Consider the following 10753-nt stretch of genomic DNA (forward strand, 5'->3'; position numbering starts at 1 on the left):
TGTGGAGTGAGGTTAAAAATACGGGAAAATCGCGTTTTAAACACTGAAAGTGTCACTTTCTATCACTTTAAACACCGAAGTTTTTTGACTAGCATTTTAAACCTTCAAAGTGACATTTTTATCATAATAAACCTTCAAATATGTTTTCCTGTTTATTGACGACCGGTACTGTTCATTTTACAGGTCAAAATGATGACGTGTCGTTTTTTTTTTAAATAAAATAAAAATACAGAAAAAAATCGAATGAAATTGGAAAAAAATGTAAAAAATTCAAAACAAAATTTTAAAAAAAATCTAAAAATTCAAAAAACATAAAAATTAAACTTAAAACTTCAAACTTAAAAATTAAAATTGTAAAACAAAATTGTAAATATTTAACCAAAAAAAAATATTTATTTTAAAATTTCATCCAATTAAAGTGACCGTCACTTATGATGATATCAAAACTTGCCTCCATCAAAAACAATATATCAAAACTTGCTACCATCAAAAACTTTTTTTTTTGATAATCCGAATACTCATACACCTTACATAGTTCGACTAGCGCCTAAGTACACTTCGCAGAAAGCATCTCGGGAGCCGCCAATTTCACCACATGTTAATTGATGGTGACCACACGCAGGGCTAATAATTCTCTCAAATAGATTATATTGAGTTTTGTACCAAAAAGATTTTCTAAGAAAAAAAATGACCAAAAATGTTTCATTAAAGATGCAAGACTCTTATGCTCTAAATATAAAAATACAAATAAATAAAGAAAAATTTCAATTTTTTTTTTAATATTTTAGATCTTATTTTAGAATTTTTAAAATTTTATTTTCGTTTTTAAATTTTATATTTCAATTTTAGATCTTATTTTTGAATTTTTAGAATTTTTAATATTTTATTTTATTTTTAAGTTTGAAATTTTAATATTTATGTTTTTTGAATTTTTTTTTCTAATTTTGTTTTGAATTTTTTATAATTTTTTATAAATTTTTTCCAATTTCATTTGAATTTTTCTGTATTTTTACGTTTTTTATTTTATTTTTTATTTAAAAAAAAAATCGACACATCATTTTTTAACCTGTAAAATGAACAGTACCGGTCGTCTACGAACTTGGAAAACGTCGTTGGAGGTTTATTATGATAAAAATGTCACTTTGAAAGTTTAAAGTGGTAGTCAAAACACTTCTGTGTCTAAAGTGGTAGAAAGTGATACTCTCGGTGTTTAAAATGCGATTTTTCCTTAAAAATACCCTTCAAAATGGTTGATTTTAGGTTAATAGTAGTACTTTAGAACTGTAAGGCAGCGTGTCGTTCGGTTATTCGATAGTCAAAGACTTTTAGTTTTAGCATACTTGCTTAGTTATTTGTCAAAGTGATCTTTACTTTGCTTCGTATATCAGCTTCGCGTGAGCCATTAAATTTCCTCCTGTTTCTCTCCAAAAGTCAACACGCTGATAACTTTTATAATGGGACTGTGACCGACTGTAAGGAGAAAAGCAATAGAAACAATAATAGGAAAGGTAAAAGTAAAAGTTTTCCAAATATGATCAATAGAAGGGAAACAAATAACGGAGAGTCCAGTGCACTAAGTTTAGGTTCTATTCCAATGCATAATTGATTTACGTTTGGTAGGTTTTATATGAAAATGCGTTTGTAAAAGCAAAAACATGGATTGACCATTTCGGTGGGAGGTTACAAATACAAGTAAATGCATAATTAAGGAATGTTTCACCTTTATTGCAATTTCTATCAACTAAGGAAACCCGAAATGTTCCTAGACCGAACCTGAAATTATATTAGTTTTATTTTAGATCGACGTTCCCTTGTTTTGTTAACCACCTATATAACCACAAAATTAACATATCAAATTCAAGACACTAGATTTTGGACTTTCTCTTATTTTTTTTCAATGAACTTTATACTGCGTAGTTTAATCTTTACATATATACATGAGACACTATATACACTAGAAGAGGTTTCGGAAAACATGTAATAATTATTCAGTATGTTAATACCACTCGCTTATGTTAAATCAATATCTGTGGGATTTAAAATAAAATCCTGTTCTTTGGAGCATCTCCAACCTATAACATTATTATAGTTTCAAGATTACACTATTTTAATATGATTTCAATACTAAAAAAAATTCATCTCCAATCCAATTCCAAAACACTATTTTAGTGTTGGATCTGAGAGGTTACACTAAAATAGCGTAGAAGTCACACCAAAATAATGTTTTGGAGTTAGAATTTTAGAATGCCTTCCCTCTGAAAAAAAAAAGACTCCTCTTTATATATTAATTTTTGAAGCAAAATAACCTGAAAGCTATTAGAGCATCTCCAACCCACCTCTATATTTGCCTCTATAATAGCATTTAGAGATAAAATCACTCCAACCCTACTCTATTTCTTCCTCTAAAATAGAGATTGCTATTTTCACCTCTATATTTAGAGGAAGAAATATCATTCCTCTATAATAGAGACATATTTTTTTATTTACAAAATGATCCTTTAACTTTTACTTTTACAATTATAACCAAAATAAATATTTTTAGTGAAAATTTATTGTTTATATAAATATATAATCATATTTTTTATTTACATAATAGTTTCTAAAAAAATATTATGTGTAAATAATATCATAATTTTATAAATGTTACACTAAATTGGGTTAGTTTTCAACTTTCACAAATAAAAGGTACTATTTGTAAAATTAGAAAAGAATATATCAAAAATATTCCTTTTTAGAAGAAGAAATAGAGGAATACATTGAAGACAAACTCATCTCTATTATAGAATTTTTCTATTTTAGAGAAAAAAAATAGAGAAATACATTGAAAATGGTTCAGCCTATTGCTCTATTTTTTCGGAGTGTTCTCGCTAGCTTGCTGTCAAACGATTCATCGTTCACGAGATCCTTGATTTCCAAATAAGACAGATTTGACTTTTGTTGGTTTGTAATATTCCCTCTTGCATCATCGGAAACACAAACAAGTCTCTCCATGTGCTCATTTCCTTCTCCATTAATCTCTTTTCGGGGTTCTCAATTTCACACACTCTCTTTCTATTTCCTTCACATCCACCTCTCTATTTTAACATCTACAAAAAACTTGTATAGAATGTTTATTTCGAACCAACATGTATTTTTATTATTATGTCAAAATACATAAGATAGGGAAAGAATATATAAAGAAGGTTAGGGAGCCTTTTTAAATCATATTTCCCAACACATCACTGATACATATATATGGTCGATACTGGATATTTGTTTAACAAATTTGTATGAAAAAATTTGGATGTTCTTCTATGTTAAAATACGGATTTGAATACTTAATTTTGTGGATATCGTATATCATCTCCAGTTTATATGACCCAGATTGGAATGTATGTTTTACTCGTTTAGTATTTAGATAAAGTTTTGGTCACATATTAAATTTGTGATCAACTTAGACTGGACTCCACGATAGTCAAATAAGCATAAGTTAAACTAACGAATAGGTGAATCGGCTAGTGCCCGCAATTCGAATGGTATGCAGGTTTCCATGGTACGAATAGGGAACATTTGCGTTAATCTATAAAGCTCCTTTATTTTCCCTCTCTCTCAAAGTAATTATGAAGCATACCAACTTTTATAAATAACATGACCCTTGTACTACATTTTTAAAAAATTGTCTTTATTTATCCCTTATACTCTCTCCGTTCTCCAAAATGAGATATTTTAGATTTTTTTATTCTTTTCACAAAAATAAATTTTCTATATGTTTAAAATATTTTTTTATATTTTTAAAAAACATTAAATAAAAATATTTGAATTAATTAAATTTCATTGGTAAAAAATTATTAGAAAATGTATAATAAAATAAAAAAATTAAATTATAAATATTTATTGAATTTTTAATAAGTGTGAATATTTTAAAAAATTTTATTTTCTTGGATGGAAGGAGTATGTGACATGACAATTATGGAAATTTAACGTCGTTAACCATAACATCACGTCATCTCATAACTCACTCGTCGTTCGCGCGGTTTCGTAACCGGCGAGCAAGCAGAGTGAGTGAAGGAAAAGGAACTCAGGTCCCACGCGTCTCCTCGGATGGCGAGCTTTTTCTCTGGCGCCATCTGGTCTGTGGGTACAATCGGACGGCTGTGATGCAGACGTTAAAACGCTCAATAATTCAATGTTGATGACTTGGCATTATATCACTGGACAGCTACTAAACACGAAAGTTATCTGACTAGCCAAGCTCGAGCAGAAGCTAATAACATCATTATTGGAGGGTTTTTTAGGGCGAAGTTTTTATCGGAATATAAGAACCCGTCTCTTAACTTTTAACTAAAAAAGTTAAAAACCGGTTCTTAAATAAGAGTTTTAAGAGCCGGTTCTTAATTTTTTTTGTTAAAAGTTAAAAGATGGATTCTTATATTCCGCTAAAAACTCCACTCTAAGAACTCCCAGTAATCATGCTCTAACATTTTAGTTTCATTTACTCTAGTTATCAATTTTTTTGGCAAAAGCTAACATCAATTTTTTAGTAATAAAGATTTATAAAACAACTTTTTATAAAAGAAGCTTCTTAAATTTGTAGATTTATAGGTGATTGTTGTAGTTCTTTTCTTTTTATAGCGACTATAAATTTTTATTATTAGAGCATCTCCAAAAGATACTCTATGAAGTTTTTTACTCTTAATAAAAGAACTTCAAAACTTTAAATTTGAAATTTTTAGTAGTAAAACTTCAAATATAGAGTGTCATTACTCAAAATTGTTTCATTTTTTATTTGCATTTTGGTCCTTACAATTGGACATTCTATCTATAATTCTTAAGTATTTTCTCATTTCTCATTTTAATCTTTAATTTTTTTTATATCTCATTAATCTTCAATTTTTTTTTAATAAATTTAAGTTTTACACATAAAATTAAATATTTAAAAACAAGCTTTATATTATTTCAAAAGTAAAATTAGACAACAAGAATATTACAAAACAAACTTAATAAAAAACCTTTTAAAAAAGTACATGAAGACATAATTATTATAGAAATTTAAATATTAAAAAAACACTAATAATCTGGTAAATTTGCTCTGGAAGTTTCAAAACCTTCAAAATATTGTACAAACAAATTTTGTGTAACCGAAGATGGTTGTTGTTGTTGTTCTTGGCGTCTTTTCTTGTTCATAATGAATGTACTCACGAGTATTAATATTACGATAGAAGCTAAGTCTTTTAGCAATATTTTATTTTCTTATTTTGCTTTTTTTAAAACTAACATTTTTGCTTCATTTTGCATTCGTAATTCAATCATCTCAATAACTTTTTCCCCTACTTGTTGCATTTTCTTTTAAAGGATCAAGGATTTGATCGTTTGATGATATCAAAGTATCAGCGGCCATATAATTTTGCTTTCTTCGATCCAATAGAACGTGAACTTGATATTATTACCTTCTGTGTCTTTCATTTTCAACAATTTTTAGCTCACAATCTACAAATTTAAAATAAAGAGAGTCATTTTTTACTTCGAAATGCATTAGTTGATCACATATGAGAACATTATATAAATAATTTTATGAAACAGTATGGTATTTTGCTTGTAGTTTAATATTTAATTATGTATTTCTATTTCTAATTTTATATTTTAATGTAAGCTTTTATTAATTAATATTGTTGTAATATTTTTATATATGTGTTAATTATTTATAAAAGTTTTATGAATTTATATTAGTTGTGACAAATATAAGGACCATAGTGTAAAATACAAATAATTTTGAAGTTAGTTTTGAAATTTTATTTTTTGAGAAAAACACCTTACAACTTCAGATATAAAATTTCCGAAACTTCAAAATAGAATGTACGATGTTTTCAGAGTGAAACAAGTGTATATCTCCTCAATAGCTTTAAAAATGACGAGGACATCTCCTCGAATTCAAATCCAAATAAATGCTTGAATTAAAAAAAAAACTTCAAACGCATATGTTTTTGTGAACACTGAAAATTAACCTTTTCGCTTGTTGTCCAAATGAAATGAAATTATGAAACTATACGAAGTGACAAAAAGGTAAAGAAACTATGGGACCCAAAGTGAAAAGATAGGTTAATTTGTCAACACCGTAACGGGTTTGGGTTGGTAAAGTGTAAACGCAGTTTTGAGCCTTGCTGGTCTTCTCATTACAACGTTACTAGTTTAGTGATTCACCATGGGAGTAACGTTAGAGCTATAAAAACCAACAACCTATGAACAAGTGTCGGAATTCGAGCAGACTGTTCTGAGCCTTGCTCGTCTTATCACCGCAACGTTACTCTGGTTCTAGTCCAAACAAAGAATTAATCTGATTTATGTGAGTAGTAACTGCCACGTACAAGACAAGAGTGTTTTAAATTAAACAAAAAAACCCTTAAAGAAATAGAAGGCAGAATACGTATGAAAGAAGCAAAATCTTGACGAATCCAAAACGCTTCTTTTATAAGTTTGTGTGTTATACATCGAAAATATTTAAAACAGAAAAGCATGAGAATGAGAAGAAACGTATGCTGAGTCTATGACGCAAATCACTGATAACTGCCGCAAGCCCGCAAGCATCCATTTAATTTAAGAAATAGGTCCCACTCATCATCCATATCATCATCATCATCCTTGATCCACTTCATTCACAACAGTAACATCATCATAGTGATTATAATGACGATGATGATCATCTGTAATTTTTTAATATACGCTTTAAGTTTTTAAGAGACTGAACCGGCCTAATCACACATTAGCAACCCAAAGACTAATCACCCTTAACGTTTATCGCAAGCAAATTAAGCCTGTTCACATATGCCATAAAGAAATATATAGATCAAGATATTAAGTTTATTACTTCTTTTATGTCAGCGTTTATTACTTCTTTTTCACTAAACAAGTAGTCTTGAAAAGCAGATGTTGTCATATCCTCACATTGAGCGTTTCTTATTGTTTTTCTCTTGTAAAAAAATAAACTGATCTGTTTACTTTAGGCTTTGTAATCTCTTTTCCTTTTAGAATTCTATTCAAACCTAATAATAAAAGCGAAAGACTAAAGCTAAAAACCAAATGGACAAAATGATCTAATATAACAGTGGGTGGGACAATTCCAATCCATTTCTCCATTATTTTTGCCCAATTTGAAAAAGAAAATAAAAAACATTATTTTTTTAAAAAATATATAAAAGAGTTTAGTGAATAAAAGGTGTCAATATCACTAAATACCTTTGTTCGCGCTAGGAGGAGCTGGTCGGACGATCGGGTTGGACCTAACGCCTAAAGAAAAAATTGGAAATTAATCGGAAATTATTTGGAGCAGAATTTTTAGATTGTTTACTATGTTATAAAACATGTTAATCTTTAATTGTGTATAACATTTAATACATTTTCATGTTTAAGATTGTATAAAACACACAAATAGAATATACTCCATCTGTTTCATAATACTTGATGTTTTGTAGTAGTGCACAAAGATTAAGAAAATTACATTTTTCTAAAAAAAAATATTTTAAAAATCAGTTAACCAATTAATAAAGAGACGGTAAAATCTAATTGGTTGAACAGTTTCCAAAAAAATTAAAATTAACATTAAAATCTCAAAACTTCGTGTAAATTGAAACAAAATAGTCTTTCTAAAACATCATCTATATTGAAACGAAAGGAGTATAAACTTAATATAGCGTAATTTTCATCAAAATTATGAATATAAATAATATTTATAAAAAATGTAAATCAAATAAATAAATAAAAATATTATTAAAAATAAAATAAAATAATAATAAAATAATAAAAATAGATTAGAAAGAGAATTTGACATAAATCGAAGCGGAAGAGTGACGCGTAGAACCCAAGCGGCCACCTGACCCGATTTTTAGAACATGGCTAAATACACACATATTTTAATTTCAGAAAGGGTTTGGAATCTAGTATCTACCAAACTTGTTCAACGCATTTGAGTATATTCTTTTTAAGACTAACTAATCACGAGTAAAAGAACTTTGCATAATAGAAAACACATTCCATATTTATTAATTTCTGAAACATATAAACAACTATGAACACTAGGATCTCGTTAAGAAAGAAAGAACCCAGAGAAAAAAAAAACAAGAACTGCAATGGAAAATATTTGTTTGATTTTATATTATCATACTATATATATTACTTAAGAACTATCACAAATTAGAAATAAATCCTAATATAACTTAGGATTCGATCCGCTGGAGTAAAAAAGAGAAGGATTCTAACAACCCCAAATAATTAAGGGAAACCCCATTTCCATGTATAATCACAGACGAGAAGGATAGACAAACCATGGAAGCTTTGTTTTTTTTTTTGTTTGCTCACATAATATTGCAGCTTGATGTGTTCTCATCATTGAAATAATTAGAGTACTGATCACCACCATGAGGAGGATAAGGGTATGGATACGGGTACGAGTAAGGATGTTGTTGGTGCGGTTGAGGTGGCAAATAGTTGACATCGGGTGGTGGTCGAGCGTACATCATCGGTTGGAACCGCTCGTTTCCCATTGCACGTTGCTGGTTCATAACCGCCGTTAAGTATTGTTGTTGTTGTTGTTGCTGCTGCTGTTGTAAGTAGGGATTACCTGGCATTGAATCTTGGCCGCCTCCAGCGCCACCGTGACCTTGGAAATATCCTGGTGGGGCACCTGCAGCTGAGCCACCACCGCCACCTCCTGGACCCATCGCAGGTAATCCTTGAACCGCTTGCATATTATTACCCATTGGACCAGGACCACCACCCATTGATGGTAGACTACCCATTGGACCACCCATTGGCATATTCATGGTCGGAGGTCCGCCATTGCCACCTCCCATTGGTCGGAAACCCGGCGGGAGTCCTCCACCCATGGGTCCTCCTCCGCCACCACCACCACCACCCTTTTTGCCTCCGTTGGGACCACCTATCATCTGGCCTCCTCCTTTATTATTACCGCTAGGACCTCCACCACCTCCGCCATTTTTTACATCTAACGGATGACCACCACCACCACCATTTTTACCGCTGTTCTTTCCTCCGCCTTGATTTGGATTCCCCACATTACCGCCACCACCACCGGGGGGACCTCCCTTCATGCCACCATTACCTCCGCCGCCGCCAGGCATTTGAACAGGAAAAGGAACACCACCGGGGCCTCCTTTACCCACAATTTTGCCACCGGCGGGTCCAGGACCACCACCGCCGTTTTTCTGAGCGTTGGGCATCATCATCATGTTAGGCATCATGTTATTAGGCATCATCATGTTACCTCCACCACCACCCATCATAGGCTTCATCTTGTTAGGCGGAGGGCGGTCGTCAAACTCGTCATCGTCCAACTCATCATCAAACTCGTCGTCATCATCGAACTCGTCATCATCACTGAAATCGTCGTCATCATCTTCAGGGACATCAAACTTCACAGCCTTCTGATTAGGATTCTGAGGGTTCTTGTTCATAGGAACAGAGCCAGGGCCCGGACCCTTTAACTGAGGAGGAGGAAGCTTCAGATCTTGAAACGCTTTCATCTGCTGAAGCTGTTGAAGCTGTTGAAGTTGCTGAGGATTCAGCTGCTGCATCTGTTGTGGTGTTAACTGTGGAAGAATCATCTTCGGTGGCGGTGGGCCACCTCCACCGCCTCCGCCTCCGCCTCCTCCACCTCCGCCACCACCACCTCCCTTCTGGCCTTTGTTATTGTTTCCACCGCCGCCACCGCCACCACCTTTGCCGCCGTGGTCAATCTGCATGCCTTTGAGCTGATTAGCCAAGTTGGGTTGGTTCTGATTGGTGTTGTTTGCATTTGGAGCTCCCCAGATTTCGGCATGTTTACCAGATTTCAAGAGCTTCTTGATCAGTATCGAAGGGTCTACGTTTCCAGATACTGTCACTTTCCCTTGCTCTGCGTCTATCTTTGTCGTGAAAACACCTGTTTCAGGTCCGAAAACAACATTGCGTAAGTCAATTGAAGTCTTTAGTCAAATCAGAATTAAAGTGAAAATTTTCGTAAGTCAAAATGTAGAAGGTGATATTTTGGAAGATCTTTGTTTTTTAGCTTCTCTCTACCTTCAATCTTCTGCAAGATTTTCTTCACTTTCTGCTTACAACCATCACAGTGAATATTCACTTTAAGAACACAAGTCTACACAAGAAAACATCACAACAACAGAGTAAGCTCTCATTAAATATTAGAACAAAACAATCGAAATAATGTGGTGAGCAAACAAACCTGTATCTTCATAAACTCTTCTTTACTCATTTTTTTATTTTAATTGAAATATTCTATCTCGCTAGATCTGAGAAAACTCCTCTGGTTCTTGAAAGTTAGATGTGCACAATCAAGAACGTAGAACAATGTAAAGGAGAATTAAAACGATTATGAATTACATATAGTAATAGAGAGAGGGAGAGGTAGTAATAATGAGGCGTGGGGTGTATTGAAGTATGGAGAAAAGTGGGGCCTACTCACTTCTAAATCCACCGTACATTAGAAAGATTCCCATATTAGATACATGGGTCCCGCTACGTTTCCAGTAACTGACGATCCTCACCGTTGATTATTATTTTCCCATATCGAGTTTTTTTTTTAGTCTGCGTTGCACCGAAGTATTACTACTACTCATCGGCTCGACCCAGCTCGGCTCTTCGAACCGGTTTGATTTTCCGGTACACTTATAGGTATTTTTCTCTCGTACTTGTAGGCTTTAACTACCCTTTTGACCGCTCACCTACATCATGCAGATAGGATGATTTCTTTGTTATTCCCCCTTTT

The 10753-nt window shown here is 32.4% G+C and overlaps 1 protein-coding gene across 1 annotated transcript; it reads right to left on the reverse strand.

The window, feature by feature from the left end:
• Positions 1-7987: 7987 nt before the first annotated feature.
• On the reverse strand, positions 7988-10401 carry LOC106397033 (heavy metal-associated isoprenylated plant protein 33). The gene is made up of 3 exons (XM_013837570.3): positions 10211-10401; positions 10048-10123; positions 7988-9910 (listed from the first exon to the last, which is right to left on the reverse strand). The coding sequence occupies exons 1-3, from the start codon at positions 10238-10240 to the stop codon at positions 8325-8327; spliced, it is 1692 nt and encodes a 563-aa protein (XP_013693024.1). The 5' UTR covers positions 10241-10401; the 3' UTR covers positions 7988-8324.
• Positions 10402-10753: the final 352 nt, after the last annotated feature.

This window comes from Brassica napus, chromosome C9, assembly GCF_020379485.1.
Source record: "Brassica napus cultivar Da-Ae chromosome C9, Da-Ae, whole genome shotgun sequence".
Taxonomy (NCBI): Eukaryota; Viridiplantae; Streptophyta; class Magnoliopsida; order Brassicales; family Brassicaceae; genus Brassica; species Brassica napus.

Coding starts and splice junctions, on each gene's coding strand:
- LOC106397033 (XM_013837570.3), bottom strand. CDS start 10,240: ATGAGTAAAGAAGAGTTTATGAAGATACAG. Junction 10,124..10,210: donor AAGAGTTTATGAAGATACAG/GTTTGTTTGCTC, acceptor TTTCTTGTGTAG/ACTTGTGTTCTTAAAGTGAA. Junction 9,911..10,047: donor AATCTTGCAGAAGATTGAAG/GTAGAGAGAAGC, acceptor GACCTGAAACAG/GTGTTTTCACGACAAAGATA.